Raw genomic sequence first — 18,661 nt, forward strand, 5'->3', positions numbered from 1 at the left:
ATGCCAGGGCTGTCCTGAGGCCCAGGGCTCCTCTGGCCATGGCTCAGACTTCTCCTGATGGGGGACAGTCCAGGGCCAGCTTTCCCTGGGAGCCGGTGCCTCTTTGGGATCTGGCTCTGGGAGGAAAGACCTCTGGTGTCCCAGAGACTGGCGTGGCCTGCAGGTCCCACAGGCCTCTCAGGAATGTCCCAGGAGTGCCTGCATGGTGTTTTTCTGGGATGCTTGTGTATGCCTGCATGTGTCATCGCCTGGGTGAGGTGCTTGCCAAGAGGTTGTGAGCTGGCTGGCCTGGAGCCTGACGTGTCTTTTCCTCGCTTTCCAGAGACTGAGGCTATCTGGGATGCTGTATCCAAGTACATCCTGGAAGAGCTGAAGCGGGATAAGGTGGGTTGGTGTCCTGGGCCCTGCAGAGCAATCCCTGCCCGAGCACCGTGGCAGTGCTCTAAGACTGCCCGGGGTGCCCGGAGCAGCTTCTTGGCCAGCTGGGAGAGAAACCAAGGCCAGATGTGCTCTGCCTCTCAGGTGTTTGGCACACCCTAGGGCTTCCCTCTTCCCTGCGGTCTGAGTGGGGAGGGCGAGCAGAGAGATGGGGGAATATCCTGGCTCCGTGCCTAGGACAATTGCTGGGAGTCAGTCCCAGGCCTAATCCGTGTGCTGGAAACCTCCGGGCGCTTCTCTAGCCAAGGGATGTTGGCAAATCCTGTGAGGGGGGTGACGAAAGAAACAGAGGATGCGGCTCTTTTGCAAAGCTTTCCAAAGTGCCCCACCTTGCCCCATTGTCCCTCAGGAGCGGGCAGGGCACAGAGCAGTGTCCCCCTGCTCTGACAGTCATCCCTTTTCCCGTCTCTCAAGAACTCCCTCATCGGCCTTTCTGTCTTTTCTGTGTGCAGGGCGTTCGGGTTGCGGGACTCGGGACCTTTGCTGTTGTCCAAGAGCAATTCCATAGCAAAGAAGAGCCGCTCTTGGTTCGAAGGCCTTTCTTCGAGCTGGACATCGATGAGTTGTGGCTGGAGGAGATCTACTGTCCCACTGAGCTCCTCCCTGGTGAGAAGGCAGCAGCCCCCCTCTTCCTGCCCCATGTCCGGAACGGTTTGTTCTCCCTGCTCTTTGGAAAGGCCCGGGAGAAGTAGAGGATTGTCTCCGACGGTCAGGGTACAGCTTGAGTTCCCCAAAAGAAACCGTGCCCCAGGAGCTCTTTCTCTTAGCGACCCTTTCTCTGGGAACTTGTTCTGAATGTTGCAAGCAACTTGGGCTTGCTGTGGCACTGAGGATGTTGCTTCTCCTTGCAGATGGTGTCAAGATCGAGCCGCTGAACTACGTGCAGCTATCGCGAGCCACCTCCTTCCCACTGCACGTGGTGAAGAACTGTGTGCAAGAGACCATCCTGTTGTACTGCTTCCTCCTGAGGAGCAAGGAGCACGTCCCCTTTGCCTTCAGGGACATTGGTGTTCTGACGTGCAAAGATGGTTTCCTCTGCATGAACTTTTATCTGGACTGTGTCAAACGTCTGGAGAGCACTGCGGACCTGGTCGCACTGCTCCACAGTGTAAGTTGGTGAGGTTTTGGGGGCTACTTCAATTTCTTTGGGAATCCTAGCAAAGGGTGAGGAATCCGACCGCTGTTGGCCAGCCTGGACATGGCAGGCCAGTCAAATGCCTTTCCCCACGCTTGCCCCCTTAGCTGCTTTCTCCATTAACAAAGAGAGTTTCTTCTGAGCATCTGGGCGCTTGCCCCTGCAAAAAGCCTGGCAGTGTTACTGTACAGCCTCCATATTCTGCCATGCAGCTCCTCCAGAGCAGAACAAAGGTTCATGGAAGAGGCTTTGGAGGAGGGCTTTGGAGAGAAGGCTTTCTTTTGGCTTGGGAGACAGGTTTGCTTCCTGTCAATGAGAGCCGTGAGAAAACCGCCTCAGAAACCCTCCAGCAGGTCTGTGTCTCTTTGCAGAGAATGTGGCCGGCACATCTGACCGCCTTCAGTGGAGAGACCACCGCTCGTGGGATCCCGATGTTCCCAAGGTGAGTGTGTTTCCTCCGCAGCCCTTGGCTGACCCAGCGGGAGGCTTCCCACCTCCTGCTTTGGAACGTGCGCGGCTGGGTCTCCACCTTCAGCACCCAGTCAGGGCTAAACCCCGGGGACTGGTTCCTGGTTATCTACTGCTGAGTTTCGGCTACGAGTGTCTTCACCTGGAGAGGAGGGGCATTGTGGTTGTGTTTCTTGTGCCCGCGCTGCTGCGATTCCCGTCAGAGAGAGTTGCCTGCATGTGGAGGGGAATTTAGGCTACCTTTTCTGGTGCTGCGGGAAGACTGACAACAAACCCCATGCATGGACATGACGGAAAAGGGATGCCATGCCTTGCGCGACACCAGGAGGATTACTGCCAGCAAGCTGCAACGGGAAGGAGGCCAGCCTTCTTCAAGCCCGTGTCATCGTTTGTTTTCCAGGTTTCATCTGACTGTGAGGAGAAGGCCAGAGGCCAAAGCTTCCACCACCTCACAGGAGGAAGCTGCAGGAGAGCGCAGGATGAGAAGAGGTAAGGGAACAGGTCCCTGCTGTCTGGAGGTGGTCCCTGTCCCGTGCTGGCTGACTTGAACCAGGTTAAAAGGCAGTGCCCACGCGGCTGCTCTGAAGAGCTTCCTCCTTTTCTAGTTTCAGAGTGCCATCCTGGCAAGCTGCTGCAGAGGAGGAAGAGGCTTTCCGTCCCCATCCTGACAAGCTGGGAGCCGGGCACAAGGCAGCAAGATGTGGAGAAGAAGCCGTCTACCAGGTGAGACCCCTGGGGGAAAGGAGGAAGGAGCCACTTGCAGCCACACAGGAGAGATGTCCCCTTTGGACCCACCAGCCGCAGGGTGGCTCCTGACACACGTCCTAGCGGAGGCCGCTCTCTCAACGGATGGCAAGCGTGCAGCACGTTTGCCTGAGACTGGCACACCAGCTTCATTTTCCACCAGGGCCCCGATCCCTGGGGGAGCTGAATGCAGGGCCTTGTTGCAGAAGCTCTTCTCCCTTCAGGAGTCCCCCCACATTGCAGCAGAGTCCATCTTCTTGTCTGTGGGAGCAAATGTCCCCTGCCTTCATTCTAACATGTCTCACCGTGGCTTAGGATTGCCGTGGCCCCATCTCCCCTGCTGTTTCTTCCAGCCTAAGGAGCTGTGATACCAGATGGAAAAGTTTCTTTCAGGCATTTTTTTCAAATGCTATCCCAAATGTTGTGGCAGGCACAAGAGAGTGCTGAGGTAGGGAGGTGGCATGACTGCCCTCCTTACCTGACGGTTTTCTCCGATGCTACTGGCTCCCCAGCGATAACCTGTTTTCCACCCGTAAGCGCACCGTGTTTCAGGGCCACAGAGGAGAAGCTGAGGTAAAGCCCGGGTGGGCCATAATGGTGTCTCTCGGCTCCTGTCCTTGCACAAGACACCGCTCCTCTCCTTCTTCCACCAAAAAGGGCCTGGATACGGGCATCCCGAGCCTTCCTGAAGGCAGGTGGTGCCACAGCTTCGCGTTTGGCTCTCTCTGTCTCTGCTGAAGTGAACACGGCCAGTCCAATACGCCCGCTCGCTGCGGAACTGTCGTCTGCTGCAGAGGCTGACGCAGCTTGCGAGCGCGGACTGGAGACCGAATTCCCCTGGGCTCATGCAGCCTCCTCCTGGTGTCTGTTTGCAGCGTGCTCCCCCCGTGTCCAGGCAGCACCCCCAGGACGAAGAGGACAGACAGGCAGGAAACAGCTCCTGAAGCCATGTCCACCACCACTGCGCTCCCTGCTCCTGAAGCCTCCAGGAGAGCGCTGCAGGTACCTGCTCTGCCTTGCTGCAATGACCGTGCTGTTTGGGCCTGTGCAAAAGCCTCTTTGTGTGGAGCGATCCCGAGCAGGTCCCTTGGGATGCGTTTATTTTCACGTTTGTTACCTCCTTCATCTCTTCCTCAGGAGACGGAAGGTGGCGTCCCGCACACCTTCCCTGCCTCTTACTGCCTCCCGTGTTGCCACGAGCCATTTCATTTTGACCAGGGGCCATGGAAAAGGAACAAGGCCTTTCTGGGTCATTGATGGCAGAGGGCTTTGGTCACCGCGGGCTGTTCAGCTGTGTTTGTCACGAGTTGAGGAGCCTGGCCTAGCTTCAGGGCCCCTCGTCCTTGAGGGTCGAAGCACTGCTGACAGACCGGCTGAGGCGAGGGGGCAGGAGTGCGGGTTAGGCCTGAGGGACAGCTGAGACCAATCCTGTCTGCTGTTGTGTTTTTGTTTTTTTTTTTTTTCCTCCAGGAGGTCTGGAACCTGTCTTCACAGTGGGACCAAACAGACTGCTCATGGCCCACGTACCAAAAGCTACAAGAGCAAGCCCGGGCAGAAATGGCTGCATGGGAAGCCTGGTCTGATGGGGAGGACCAACAGATACCCCAGGTACTGGCAGTGATCAACAGCGCTGAGAACAGCAGCGATCCTCTCCGCCAGGGCTCCGAGGGCGGCAGGTCCCAGGGTGGTGGGAGCAGGACGGGCACCAGGCCGCAGGGCAGGGCTTTGCCTGCTCCTCCCTGTGAGGGAGAGGTTGTCAGCAGAAAGGGAGGGATAAAAGCAGCAGCCAGACGTGGGCTGGCAGCGCCGAGTCGCCTGGTTCGCAGGTCCTGTTGCAGGGCCCTTTCAAGAGGTCCTCTGGGAAACAGCACCTGTGTGTCCAGTCCTGTTTGATGAGAGTGTCTTCTCCTTGCAGCGATTCAACAGCCAACATGCTTGGACCCCCCATCCTCCAGCCCAGCCCAGGAGCAAGGAGGTCAGGAGGAGGTGGAGGAAGGCTGAGAACCCTGCCCCAGCAGAGGATTTGGGAGCAGCAGCCAAGCTGGAGAGACTCCGGCCTGAGTAAGTGTGTGCCGGCTCCGTTCCCGTCCTGGGGCACTGGAGTAGCTGTTGAGTGATGTCAGGACATGTCCAGGAGCCTGGTCCCTGAGTCCTGGGCTTGCCTCTAACACCCTTTGATTCCTCCTAAAGCGGGCATGACCTTGGTTACCACCAAGGCCTAAAAATCAGGTTGGAAGGGTGGGTGCAGGTGGCACTGCATGGGTGCAGGGTCTGGATGACGGGAGAGGCAGAAGGGGTGTCTGAGAGAGGCTGAGGGATCCCTTTCTCCTGTTGTTGCAGCCGCCTTTCCCCACGAGCACGCCAAGTTTTGGAAAGGTTGGAGCCACATCGCCATCAACAAAGCGTATTCAGAAATGTTGCGGAGGCAAACCGGCTGCGGCAAGAGCAGCAGCAGCAGCTCCCCTGGTAAGTATCTCCAAAAAGGGATGGTGCTTCCCACTGCTGCAAGGCCCATCCTTCCCCTGGGGGCAGCACTGGGAGAAAGAGGGCACGTCTCCAACACCCCTCCCGAGACAGACGCGGGCTTTGGAGACTCTGGAGACTTTGGGACTGGAGCTCCCTGACACCTGACGGGGAGCGGCTGGGCACCCAGAACAGGCTTTCCCATGTGGGATGTGAAAGTCCTGTCTGAAAACAGAGGGGTCCCCTGGATGGCTGCCTCTCCCCTTTCCAAAGCCAAGAGTCTGTCCTTCCTTTGGAGAGCGCTGACACCAGGACACCTTGCCCTGAGGGGGAATACCTGTGCAGAATACCCAGGGTCCTCCGCTCCACCTGACCCAGCCCCAGGCTGGTGAGCTGCACCCCTGGGGACCTTGTCGTGAGCTTGGGCACGAGGCATCTGTCTCACTTCACGGCAGCCTTGAAGCTTCCTGGGAAGCAGACCCCTACGTGCACGGCCCGAGCTAAGCCTGCAGTATTTCTCTGTGTTCAGCCTGTACACAACCTGCTCATCCTCTTTTTCTTTTGACTCCCTAGCGCTAGATGCTGGTACCGCAGTGGAGGGGAAGGTGCTGGGAATGGTGACGGCGGCAGCAGCGGAGCTCTGAGCAAAGGGGCTGGGACGCTCCCCCGCTTTCCACCCCTGAATGGAAAATAAAGAGCACCGGGGCTCTTCCCAAACAGACTGCTTGTGTCACTTCATCCACCCTAGACTTGAGTACGCATAAGCTGGATCTCTGCTTTGAAAGAGGAGTTTGGGTTGAAAGGAGAGCTCTTTCCAAGGCTCCCATTGCTATGCCTGCGCTGTCTAAGTGTGGCTTCCCGTCATGATACTCATCGCTGCCAGTTGCGCGCATTTCCAGTGCAGAAGTCTGTGTCTCAGCCCACGTCCCCATAGCTCCCTCCTAGCTAGGGGAGCTCCGTGGCAGACCTGCAGGGGAGGCCCATGGGGACGAGGAGCAGGCAGAGGCATGGGGAATCTGAGGGCATCTGAAAGGACTCTCAGGGCCAGGTGTGCGGGTGTGTATGTGCTTGTGAACCCCGAGAGTGCCGTGTGTGTGCCTGCAGCAGTGACCTGCTGTCTCTGCCAGCCCCAGTCAGGAGGGGACTCGGCTGTCTGTGCCTGTGTGTTACGTGTGTCCTGTGTGTGGGTGCTGTTGCAAGCAGCGCCTTGTCTGTGGTCATCTGTGTGACCGGCTGTATCAGTGTCCTCCCTGGGTGTCCCTGGCACAGGTGCTCAGCTTCGTTACTGCTTGAACCTGCAAAGGGGAAACTGGCAGCCGTGTCCCTCAGCCTGGGCGGAGAGCTGGGGACCCTGGGCACTGGGCTGGGTTCCAGTGGCCGGGCAGGACCATGCTGGGTGGTATCGGTCTGTACTGGGCTCCAGAGCATCTGGGGTAGTCAGCAGGATCTGGTCAAGTTGTGTGTCTTGCTGAGATTGCGTGTACATAATGCTTATAATATGCTGGGGGACCGATCCTTTGCTTCTGTTCCCTTAGGGTTATATTTACAAGGAAACTAGAGCATTGTGTGGGCACCCAAATGGGACCTGTGCTAGTAAATTCTTGGGTTGATTGGAACAAGTGGATTGAAAAGATGTTTACAGAGCATGAGGAGACAAGTAAGAGGCACAGATGGCTCAAACTGCAGGCCTGGTGGCTGGTATTCAGCGTTTAGGGGCTGAAAAGAAATGCTCACCAAAGCACGTACAAGACCTCCTGGATCCTGATCACTTCCAGCTCTGGAGATGAGAAATGATAGTAGAGAGCTGGAAGAAAACTGACAGAATCAGGCAAAGGCTGAGCCTTCTACAGACCGAACTTTCCAAATGCCTGAAGAATCAGGTAGAGACGGGAAATGCACAGTTGCAAAGAAGTAGCCTTAACGTTCAGAGATTTAGACCTGGTGGAGCCGAGTAGCCCTATATCTACTCCAAATCTACTCCTTTTTAGTTTAAAACCACTAGTCCTTGTCCTATCACTACACCCCCTGAGAAAGAGTCCCTGCGCAGCTTTCTTGGAGGCCCCCTTTTGGTACTGGAAGGCTGCAATGAGGTCTGCCCAGAGCCTTCTCTTCTCTAGACTGAACAACTCTCCCAGCCTGTCTTCGTGGGACAACCCTCTGATCAGCCTCGTGGCCACACTTCTTTTGATGCAGCCCGCGATACGGCTGGCTTTCTTTTTTTTTATGGCATGTGCACATTGCCAGTTCATGCGGAGTCTCTCACCCACAAATGCTCCCAGGCCCTTCTCAGGGCTGCTCTCAACCCATTCTCCACCCAGCCTGGATTTGTGCTTAGGATTGCCCTGATCCAGGTGCAGGACCTTCCACTTGGCCTTGTTGAACCTCACGAGGTTTGCATTGGCCCAGCTCTCAAGCCTGTGCAGGTCCCCCTGGATGGCATCCCTTCCCTCCAGCGTGTCGACCGTGCCACACAGCTTAGAGTCATCAGCAAACGTGCTGAGAGTGCACTCAATCTACCGTCCATGTCGCTGACAAATATATTAAATAGTGCCGGCCCCATACTGACTCCTGAGGGACATGACTCATCACTGATCTCCACTTGGGCATGAAGCCGTTGACCACAACTCTCTGAGTGCAACCATCCAGCCAATTCCTTGCCCATGGAGTTGCTCATCCATCATATCCACGACTCTCCAATTTGGAGACAAGGATGTCATGCAGGACAGTGTCAAATGCCTTGCAGAAGTCCAGGTAGATGACGGCAGCTGCTCTTCCCCTATCCACCAGTGCTGTAACCCTGCTGTAGAAGGCCACCAGATTTTTCAGGCATGATCTGCCCTTACTGGAGCCACGCTGACTGTCACCAAGCACCTCTTTGTTTTCCACGTGCCTTGGAATAGTTCCCAGGAGGCTCTGCAGTACCTCATTCTCCCAGTCTGTTCCTTTGTATTCTGTGAATTGGCTAGTGTGGCTAGAGCACTTGACAGTGAAGACTGAAGCAAAAAAGTCATTGACTACCCCAGCCTCCTCCATGTACCACGTAACCAGGTCTCCCATTTCCTTCAGCAGAGGGCCCACGTTTTCCCTAGTCTTACTTTTATCACCAATATACCTGTAGAAGCCCTTCCTGTTGCCCCTGACGCTCCTGACAAGAGTCAATTCTGGTGGGGCTTAGCTTTCTGAACTTGATCCCTGGCTGCTCGGTAAATGTTCCTGCATTCCTCCTAGGAGGCTCAAGGGAGACCTTATCGCCCCACTGCCCCACGCGTGGTCCCACAGCCATGCTGCCAAGGCACCGCACATGGCAGTGCCCGATCAGGGCTGAGTCAAGCTCTTACTGACCGCACCAGGGACAATAGACATGGAAGACAGAATGCAATGCACAGGAAAAATTACACATAATAAGCAACCAAATAACAGTAGTTTTGTAGCCACGGCCACCCTCATGTCCAGTCTCCAAATGGGGTCCTGCTATCATTTGTCTTCAGTTGTTTGGTTAATTCTTGTAATTCCTGTATCTTCACGTGTACCAAGTGGGAATGATCACTCAGGTTCATATAAGACATACCTGCAAAGTCCTCGCAATCATGACCATGGACAAGTAACAAAAATCAATCCCAGCTCTATTTTGTAGCGTAGCATGCCTTATTAATATTTACGTCAAGCAGCAAGCCAGGTAGCGCAGCACTAGTGGCATCACTAAATTTACTTAGTCAGCACGCTAGGCGATTCAGGGTGGTTAACGCTCGAGCACTAGCCAAACCAGGTTCCGTACTATTCACCCACCATGACACTGAGTTGTTTTTCCCTGTATAGGTGAAAAATGTGCAGTAGGTCGCTGGCAACGAGCCCAGGAGGCTCAATTCTTGGGACGGGAGGCTTGGTGTCTGCCCAGCTCTGGATAACCAACCATTCCAGGAGTCGCTCCAGGCCTCGCAGCGTGGCTCTCAGGCCATGGCTTGGTCACATAAGCGGGCTAGCCGTTCCCGTCTCAGCAGCGCTCCGACCCGACAGATGCAAAAGGGGTGCTGCGGTGCAGCAAGACTCAGGCACGTAATATCCTGGCCTGTGGCATTAGCCATGGTCACCCATACGTTCTGTTGAGGCTGTGGGATGATCCACGCTGACCTGGAAAACAGCCGGGGGGGAGTGGGGGTGGGGTGATGGCGGGGGGGGAATCATGGCCACGGGCCGCGGGGAGGCTGCGGCAGCCTTCAGGAGCACGCTGCGTCTGTCCCAGACGGTTCTCCCCACTCTCCTCTTCATCTGCAGCGCATGCCCTACTCCTCTCCCTCACCATGACGTGCTGAGGGTATGTTTGCCATTCCCTCGTGTACCACCTCTGCCTCCCGCATGGCAGACAGGGGGATGGTGCTGAGGCCTCCTCAAAGCACAGAGCCCCGTGGGATGTGCGGGGCTGCAATTCCCTCCGTATAACACATCCTACTCGGACAACAGCAAAGGCTGGCTGTTGTTCAGCCAAGTTCAGGTGCGGTGAGGGACTGCTGTATCCCAGGTGCCTTTGCTCCCATCTTTTTCTTGAAAAAGGCCCAGCCCCAGGACAGGCCTCAAACCCCACCTTCCTGGAAGGGCTTCCAAGATCAGAGGTGTGTTGGGGCAGGAACACAGCGGTGACTTTTCCAGCGCTCCACTTCCTATATCCAATGGCCTTTGTCACCATTTGGAGATGTTCCTGGTAGATTTGTCAAGATCCTGTGGAAAAGAACAGGGCAGAAGGGAGGTGACAGTTTCTCAGGACAAGAAGGGAAATCTCTCGTCTCTCTCCCGACCTGCGCCATCTCCTTGCTGCTGACCTCATAGGCCTTCAAATGACACGTGCTGATGTCAGAGGGGGATGTCAGAGGGTCAGAGCAGAGGCGTGTTGGGGCAGGCAGACAGTGGGGACTTCTCCAGCACTCCAATCCTTTATTCTATGGCCTTTGTCACCATGTGGAGATGTTCCTGGTGGCTTTGCCAGGAACTGCTGCTAAAGAACTGGGCAGAAGGGAGGTGACTGTTTCTCAGGACAAGAAAGGAAATCTCTCGTCTCTCTCCTGAGCTGTGCTGTCTCCATGCTGCTGACATCATAAGCCTTCAGATGACACGTGCTGATGTCACAAAGGGATGCACTGCATCACCAGGATATCTTCACTGGAGCAGCGCCAGTGCCGGCACTTCCCTGCAAGGCCTGGTCCCTGCTGGGCACTGCTTGGGTGCTCCCCACCGCTGTCCTTCTGTGGCCAGGAGTGGGGGCAGCAGGCAGCAAGGTTGCACTGGGCGACCCTCGCTGACGGGCGGAGGAGCAGGGGCACCTTGCAGAGGAGCTGTGGTTGAGGAGCCAGGGCGGGCATCCCTTGTCCTGAGCTGAGGGCCAGCAGCAAGTGAGATGGAGGGTTGCTGGAGTGTGACCATCACCTCTGATCTGACTTCTGCATTCCCAGTGCTCCTGCAGCTCTCCCCCAAAGGTGAGGGTGTCAGGAGCCCCTTCCCAAGGGGTGTCCCAGGGGCTGTCAGCTGTCCCAAGCTGCAGGTCCTGGGCTGGGGGGTGGTGGTGGTGCTGCACAGAGCTGGTGGCTGCCACGAGAGCCCTGCCTGAGGGTCCCGCTGGGCTCAGGGGACAATGTGGCAGCCAGGACTCCTGGGTCCTGATGCCAGGGCTGTCCTGAGGCCCAGGGCTCCTCTGGCCATGGCTCAGACTTCTCCTGATGGGGGACAGTCCAGGGCCAGCTTTCCCTGGGAGCCGGTGCCTCTTTGGGATCTGGCTCTGGGAGGAAAGACCTCTGGTGTCCCAGAGACTGGCGTGGCCTGCAGGTCCCACAGGCCTCTCAGGAATGTCCCAGGAGTGCCTGCATGGTGTTTTTCTGGGATGCTTGTGTATGCCTGCATGTGTCATCGCCTGGGTGAGGTGCTTGCCAAGAGGTTGTGAGCTGGCTGGCCTGGAGCCTGACGTGTCTTTTCCTCGCTTTCCAGAGACTGAGGCTATCTGGGATGCTGTATCCAAGTACATCCTGGAAGAGCTGAAGCGGGATAAGGTGGGTTGGTGTCCTGGGCCCTGCAGAGCAATCCCTGCCCGAGCACCGTGGCAGTGCTCTAAGACTGCCCGGGGTGCCCGGAGCAGCTTCTTGGCCAGCTGGGAGAGAAACCAAGGCCAGATGTGCTCTGCCTCTCAGGTGTTTGGCACACCCTAGGGCTTCCCTCTTCCCTGCGGTCTGAGTGGGGAGGGCGAGCAGAGAGATGGGGGAATATCCTGGCTCCGTGCCTAGGACAATTGCTGGGAGTCAGTCCCAGGCCTAATCCGTGTGCTGGAAACCTCCGGGCGCTTCTCTAGCCAAGGGATGTTGGCAAATCCTGTGAGGGGGGAGACGAAAGAAACAGAGGATGCGGCTCTTTTGCAAAGCTTTCCAAAGTGCCCCACCTTGCCCCATTGTCCCTCAGGAGCGGGCAGGGCACAGAGCAGTGTCCCCCTGCTCTGACAGTCATCCCTTTTCCCGTCTCTCAAGAACTCCCTCATCGGCCTTTCTGTCTTTTCTGTGTGCAGGGCGTTCGGGTTGCGGGACTCGGGACCTTTGCTGTTGTCCAAGAGCAATTCCATAGCAAAGAAGAGCCGCTCTTGGTTCGAAGGCCTTTCTTCGAGCTGGACATCGATGAGTTGTGGCTGGAGGAGATCTACTGTCCCACTGAGCTCCTCCCTGGTGAGAAGGCAGCAGCCCCCCTCTTCCTGCCCCATGTCCGGAACGGTTTGTTCTCCCTGCTCTTTGGAAAGGCCCGGGAGAAGTAGAGGATTGTCTCCGACGGTCAGGGTACAGCTTGAGTTCCCCAAAAGAAACCGTGCCCCAGGAGCTCTTTCTCTTAGCGACCCTTTCTCTGGGAACTTGTTCTGAATGTTGCAAGCAACTTGGGCTTGCTGTGGCACTGAGGATGTTGCTTCTCCTTGCAGATGGTGTCAAGATCGAGCCGCTGAACTACGTGCAGCTATCGCGAGCCACCTCCTTCCCACTGCACGTGGTGAAGAACTGTGTGCAAGAGACCATCCTGTTGTACTGCTTCCTCCTGAGGAGCAAGGAGCACGTCCCCTTTGCCTTCAGGGACATTGGTGTTCTGACGTGCAAAGATGGTTTCCTCTGCATGAACTTTTATCTGGACTGTGTCAAACGTCTGGAGAGCACTGCGGACCTGGTCGCACTGCTCCACAGTGTAAGTTGGTGAGGTTTTGGGGGCTACTTCAATTTCTTTGGGAATCCTAGCAAAGGGTGAGGAATCCGACCGCTGTTGGCCAGCCTGGACATGGCAGGCCAGTCAAATGCCTTTCCCCACGCTTGCCCCCTTAGCTGCTTTCTCCATTAACAAAGAGAGTTTCTTCTGAGCATCTGGGCGCTTGCCCCTGCAAAAAGCCTGGCAGTGTTACTGTACAGCCTCCATATTCTGCCATGCAGCTCCTCCAGAGCAGAACAAAGGTTCATGGAAGAGGCTTTGGAGGAGGGCTTTGGAGAGAAGGCTTTCTTTTGGCTTGGGAGACAGGTTTGCTTCCTGTCAATGAGAGCCGTGAGAAAACCGCCTCAGAAACCCTCCAGCAGGTCTGTGTCTCTTTGCAGAGAATGTGGCCGGCACATCTGACCGCCTTCAGTGGAGAGACCACCGCTCGTGGGATCCCGATGTTCCCAAGGTGAGTGTGTTTCCTCCGCAGCCCTTGGCTGACCCAGCGGGAGGCTTCCCACCTCCTGCTTTGGAACGTGCGCGGCTGGGTCTCCACCTTCAGCACCCAGTCAGGGCTAAACCCCGGGGACTGGTTCCTGGTTATCTAATGCTGAGTTTCGGCTACGAGTGTCTTCACCTGGAGAGGAGGGGCATTGTGGTTGTGTTTCTTGTGCCCGCGCTGCTGCGATTCCCGTCAGAGAGAGTTGCCTGCATGTGGAGGGGAATTTAGGCTACCTTTTCTGGTGCTGCGGGAAGACTGACAACAAACCCCATGCATGGACATGACGGAAAAGGGATGCCATGCCTTGCGCAACACCAGGAGGATTACTGCCAGCAAGCTGCAACGGGAAGGAGGCCAGCCTTCTTCAAGCCCCTGTCATCGTTTGTTTTCCAGGTTTCATCTGACTGTGAGGAGAAGGCCAGAGGCCAAAGCTTCCACCACCTCACAGGAGGAAGCTGCAGGAGAGCGCAGGATGAGAAGAGGTAAGGGAACAGGTCCCTGCTGTCTGGAGGTGGTCCCTGTCCCGTGCTGGCTGACTTGAACCAGGTTAAAAGGCAGTGCCCACGCGGCTGCTCTGAAGAGCTTCCTCCTTTTCTAGTTTCAGAGTGCCATCCTGGCAAGCTGCTGCAGAGGAGGAAGAGGCTTTCCGTCCCCATCCTGACAAGCTGGGAGCCGGGCACAAGGCAGCAAGATGTGGAGAAGAAGCCGTCTACCAGGTGAGACCCCTGGGGGAAAGGAGGAAGGAGCCACTTGCAGCCACACAGGAGAGATGTCCCCTTTGGACCCACCAGCCGCAGGGTGGCTCCTGACACACGTCCTAGCGGAGGCCGCTCTCTCAACGGATGGCAAGCGTGCAGCACGTTTGCCTGAGACTGGCACACCAGCTTCATTTTCCACCAGGGCCCCGATCCCTGGGGGAGCTGAATGCAGGGCCTTGTTGCAGAAGCTCTTCTCCCTTCAGGAGTCCCCCCACATTGCAGCAGAGTCCATCTTCTTGTCTGTGGGAGCAAATGTCCCCTGCCTTCATTCTAACATGTCTCACCGTGGCTTAGGATTGCCGTGGCCCCATCTCCCCTGCTGTTTCTTCCAGCCTAAGGAGCTGTGATACCAGATGGAAAAGTTTCTTTCAGGCATTTTTTTCAAATGCTATCCCAAACGTTGTGGCAGGCACAAGAGAGTGCTGAGGTAGGGAGGTGGCATGACTGCCCTCCTTACCTGACGGTTTTCTCCGATGCTACTGGCTCCCCAGCGATAACCTGTTTTCCACCCGTAAGCGCACCGTGTTTCAGGGCCACAGAGGAGAAGCTGAGGTAAAGCCCGGGTGGGCCATAATGGTGTCTCTCGGCTCCTGTCCTTGCACAAGACACCGCTCCTCTCCTTCTTCCACCAAAAAGGGCCTGGATACGGGCATCCCGAGCCTTCCTGAAGGCAGGTGGTGCCACAGCTTCGCGTTTGGCTCTCTCTGTCTCTGCTGAAGTGAACACGGCCAGTCCAATACGCCCGCTCGCTGCGGAACTGTCGTCTGCTGCAGAGGCTGACGCAGCTTGCGAGCGCGGACTGGAGACCGAATTCCCCTGGGCTCATGCAGCCTCCTCCTGGTGTCTGTTTGCAGCGTGCTCCCCCCGTGTCCAGGCAGCACCCCCAGGACGAAGAGGACAGACAGGCAGGAAACAGCTCCTGAAGCCATGTCCACCACCACTGCGCTCCCTGCTCCTGAAGCCTCCAGGAGAGCGCTGCAGGTACCTGCTCTGCCTTGCTGCAATGACCGTGCTGTTTGGGCCTGTGCAAAAGCCTCTTTGTGTGGAGCGATCCCGAGCAGGTCCCTTGGGATGCATTTATTTTCACGTTTGTTACCTCCTTCATCTCTTCCTCAGGAGACGGAAGGTGGCGTCCCGCACACCTTCCCTGCCTCTTACTGCCTCCCGTGTTGCCACGAGCCATTTCATTTTGACCAGGGGCCATGGAAAAGGAACAAGGCCTTTCTGGGTCATTGATGGCAGAGGGCTTTGGTCACCGCGGGCTGTTCAGCTGTGTTTGTCACGAGTTGAGGAGCCTGGCCTAGCTTCAGGGCCCCTCGTCCTTGAGGGTCGAAGCACTGCTGACAGACCGGCTGAGGCGAGGGGGCAGGAGTGCGGGTTAGGCCTGAGGGACAGCTGAGACCAATCCTGTCTGCTGTTGTGTTTTTGTTTTTTTTTTTTTTCCTCCAGGAGGTCTGGAACCTGTCTTCACAGTGGGACCAAACAGACTGCTCATGGCCCACGTACCAAAAGCTACAAGAGCAAGCCCGGGCAGAAATGGCTGCATGGGAAGCCTGGTCTGATGGGGAGGACCAACAGATACCCCAGGTACTGGCAGTGATCAACAGCGCTGAGAACAGCAGCGATCCTCTCCGCCAGGGCTCCGAGGGCGGCAGGTCCCAGGGTGGTGGGAGCAGGACGGGCACCAGGCCGCAGGGCAGGGCTTTGCCTGCTCCTCCCTGTGAGGGAGAGGTTGTCAGCAGAAAGGGAGGGATAAAAGCAGCAGCCAGACGTGGGCTGGCAGCGCCGAGTCGCCTGGTTCGCAGGTCCTGTTGCAGGGCCCTTTCAAGAGGTCCTCTGGGAAACAGCACCTGTGTGTCCAGTCCTGTTTGATGAGAGTGTCTTCTCCTTGCAGCGATTCAACAGCCAACATGCTTGGACCCCCCATCCTCCAGCCCAGCCCAGGAGCAAGGAGGTCAGGAGGAGGTGGAGGAAGGCTGAGAACCCTGCCCCAGCAGAGGATTTGGGAGCAGCAGCCAAGCTGGAGAGACTCCGGCCTGAGTAAGTGTGTGCCGGCTCCGTTCCCGTCCTGGGGCACTGGAGTAGCTGTTGAGTGATGTCAGGACATGTCCAGGAGCCTGGTCCCTGAGTCCTGGGCTTGCCTCTAACACCCTTTGATTCCTCCTAAAGCGGGCATGTCCTTGGTTACCACCAAGGCCTAAAAATCAGGTTGGAAGGGTGGGTGCAGGTGGCACTGCATGGGTGCAGGGTCTGGATGACGGGAGAGGCAGAAGGGGTGTCTGAGAGAGGCTGAGGGATCCCTTTCTCCTGTTGTTGCAGCCGCCTTTCCCCACGAGCACGCCAAGTTTTGGAAAGGTTGGAGCCACATCGCCATCAACAAAGCGTATTCAGAAATGTTGCGGAGGCAAACCGGCTGCGGCAAGAGCAGCAGCAGCAGCTCCCCTGGTAAGTATCTCCAAAAAGGGATGGTGCTTCCCACTGCTGCAAGGCCCATCCTTCCCCTGGGGGCAGCACTGGGAGAAAGAGGGCACGTCTCCAACACCCCTCCCGAGACAGACGCGGGCTTTGGAGACTCTGGAGACTTTGGGACTGGAGCTCCCTGACACCTGACGGGGAGCGGCTGGGCACCCAGAACAGGCTTTCCCATGTGGGATGTGAAAGTCCTGTCTGAAAACAGAGGGGTCCCCTGGATGGCTGCCTCTCCCCTTTCCAAAGCCAAGAGTCTGTCCTTCCTTTGGAGAGCGCTGACACCAGGACACCTTGCCCTGAGGGGGAATACCTGTGCAGAATACCCAGGGTCCTCCGCTCCACCTGACCCAGCCCCAGGCTGGTGAGCTGCACCCCTGGGGACCTTGTCGTGAGCTTGGGCACGAGGCATCTGTCTCACTTCACGGCAGCCTTGAAGCTTCCTGGGAAGCAGACCCCTACGTGCACGGCCCGAGCTAAGCCTGCAGTATTTCTCTGTGTTCAGCCTGTACACAACCTGCTCATCCTCTTTTTCTTTTGACTCCCTAGCGCTAGATGCTGGTACCGCAGTGGAGGGGAAGGTGCTGGGAATGGCGACGGCGGCAGCAGCGGAGCTCTGAGCAAAGGGGCTGGGACGCTCCCCCGCTTTCCACCCCTGAATGGAAAATAAAGAGCACCGGGGCTCTTCCCAAACAGACTGCTTGTGTCACTTCATCCACCCTAGACTTGAGTACGCATAAGCTGGATCTCTGCTTTGAAAGAGGAATGTGGGTTGAAAGGAGAGCTCTTTCCAAGGCTCCCATTGCTATGCCTGCGCTGTCTAAGTGTGGCTTCCCGTCATGATGCTCATCGCTGCCAGTTGCGCGCATTTCCAGTGCAGAAGTCTGTGTCTCAGCCCACGTCCCCATAGCTCCCTCCTAGCTAGGGGAGCTCCGTGGCAGACCTGCAGGGGAGGCCCATGGGGACGAGGAGCAGGCAGAGGCATGGGGAATCTGAGGGCATCTGAAAGGACTCTCAGGGCCAGGTGTGCGGGTGTGTATGTGCTTGTGAACCCCGAGAGTGCCGTGTGTGTGCCTGCAGCAGTGACCTGCTGTCTCTGCCAGCCCCAGTCAGGAGGGGACTCGGCTGTCTGTGCCTGTGTGTTACGTGTGTCCTGTGTGTGGGTGCTGTTGCAAGCAGCGCCTTGTCTGTGGTCATCTGTGTGACCGGCTGTATCAGTGTCCTCCCTGGGTGTCCCTGGCACAGGTGCTCAGCTTCGTTGCTGGTTGAACCTGCAAAGGGGAAACTGGCAGCCGTGTCCCTCAGCCTGGGCGGAGAGCTGGGGACCCTGGGCACTGGGCTGGGTTCCAGTGGCCGGGCAGGACCATGCTGGGTGGTATCGGTCTGTACTGGGCTCCAGAGCATCTGGGGTAGTCAGCAGGATCTGGTCAAGTTGTGTGTCTTGCTGAGATTGCGTGTACATAATGCTTATAATATGCTGGGGGACCGATCCTTTGCTTCTGTTCCCTTAGGGTTATATTTACAAGGAAACTAGAGCATTGTGTGGGCACCCAAATGGGACCTGTGCTAGTAAATTCTTGGGTTGATTGGAACAAGTGGATTGAAAAGATGTTTACAGAGCATGAGGAGACAAGTAAGAGGCACAGATGGCTCAAACTGCAGGCCTGGTGGCTGGTATTCAGCGTTTAGGGGCTGAAAAGAAATGCTCACCAAAGCACGTACAAGACCTCCTGGATCCTGATCACTTCCAGCTCTGGAGATGAGAAATGATAGTAGAGAGCTGGAAGAAAACTGACAGAATCAGGCAAAGGCTGAGCCTTCTACAGACCGAACTTTCCAAATGCCTGAAGAATCAGGTAGAGACGGGAAATGCACAGTTGCAAAGAAGTAGCCTTAACGTTCAGAGATTCAGACCTGGTGGAGCCGAGTAGCCCTATATCTACTCCAAATCTACTCCTTTTTAGTTTAAAACCACTAGTCCTTGTCCTATCACTACACCCCCTGAGAAAGAGTCCCTGCGCAGCTTTCTTGGAGGCCCCCTTTTGGTACTGGAAGGCTGCAATGAGGTCTGCCCAGAGCCTTCTCTTCTCTAGACTGAACAACTCTCCCAGCCTGTCTTCGTGGGACAACCCTCTGATCAGCCTCGTGGCCACACTTCTTTTGATGCAGCCCGCGATACGGCTGGCTTTCTTTTTTTTTATGGCATGTGCACATTGCCAGTTCATGCGGAGTCTCTCACCCACCAATGCTCCCAGGCCCTTCTCAGGGCTGCTCTCAACCCATTCTCCACCCAGCCTGGATTTGTGCTTAGGATTGCCCTGATCCAGGTGCAGGACCTTCCACTTGGCCTTGTTGAACCTCACGAGGTTTGCATCGGCCCAGCTCTCAAGCCTGTGCAGGTCCCCCTGGATGGCATCCCTTCCCTCCAGCGTGTCGACCGTGCCACACAGCTTAGAGTCATCAGCAAACGTGCTGAGAGTGCACTCAATCTAC

The 18,661-nt window shown here is 56.6% G+C and overlaps 2 protein-coding genes and 1 pseudogene across 5 annotated transcripts in view; all 3 read left to right on the forward strand.

The window, feature by feature from the left end:
* The window catches only part of LOC310891824 (olfactory receptor 14C36-like), a 60,712-nt pseudogene that overhangs the window by 30,976 nt on the left and 11,075 nt on the right, over positions 1–18,661 (forward strand). The window lies entirely within an intron of this gene.
* Positions 1,534–12,413, forward strand: LOC310891829 (uncharacterized protein). Of its 3 annotated transcripts, none has more exons than XM_083854056.1 (5): positions 1,579–2,015; positions 4,256–4,393; positions 4,701–4,846; positions 5,126–5,251; positions 5,822–6,052. In XM_083854056.1, exons 1-5 carry the CDS (start codon positions 1,780–1,782, stop codon positions 5,890–5,892), a joined length of 717 nt encoding a protein of 238 aa, XP_083710182.1. In that variant the 5' UTR covers positions 1,579–1,779; the 3' UTR covers positions 5,893–6,052. The 3 variants fall into 3 exon arrangements, 2 of the variants coding, with proteins under 2 accessions (XP_083710182.1, XP_083710183.1); XM_083854057.1 differs by lacking the exon at positions 1,579–2,015 and adding an exon at positions 3,664–3,787; XR_014577740.1 differs by lacking the exons at positions 4,256–4,393; positions 4,701–4,846; positions 5,126–5,251; positions 5,822–6,052 and adding exons at positions 1,534–1,546; positions 2,442–2,764; positions 12,186–12,413 and having other exon boundaries at positions 1,945–2,015.
* Positions 12,374–16,873, forward strand: LOC310891831 (uncharacterized protein; the record flags this gene model as incomplete). The annotated part of the gene is made up of 7 exons (XM_083854058.1): positions 12,374–12,442; positions 12,841–12,911; positions 15,152–15,289; positions 15,597–15,742; positions 16,022–16,147; positions 16,418–16,532; positions 16,718–16,873. 7 exons carry the CDS (start codon positions 12,374–12,376, stop codon positions 16,836–16,838), a joined length of 786 nt encoding a protein of 261 aa, XP_083710184.1. The 3' UTR covers positions 16,839–16,873.

The sequence above is a fragment of the Anser anser genome (assembly GCF_964211835.1).
Source record: "Anser anser genome assembly, contig: HAP1_SCAFFOLD_54, whole genome shotgun sequence".
NCBI classification, from domain to species: Eukaryota; Metazoa; Chordata; class Aves; order Anseriformes; family Anatidae; genus Anser; species Anser anser.

Bases quoted from the DNA above. Each gene is read 5' to 3' on its own strand.
- LOC310891829 (XM_083854056.1), top strand. From the start codon at position 1,780: ATGCAGCTCCTCCAGAGCAGAACAAAGGTTCATGGAAGAGGCTTTGGA. The intron at 2,016-4,255 runs GTGAGTGTGTTT...TTTTTCCTCCAG, and splicing joins GGGATCCCGATGTTCCCAAG to GAGGTCTGGAACCTGTCTTC. The intron at 4,394-4,700 runs GTACTGGCAGTG...TTCTCCTTGCAG, and splicing joins AGGACCAACAGATACCCCAG to CGATTCAACAGCCAACATGC.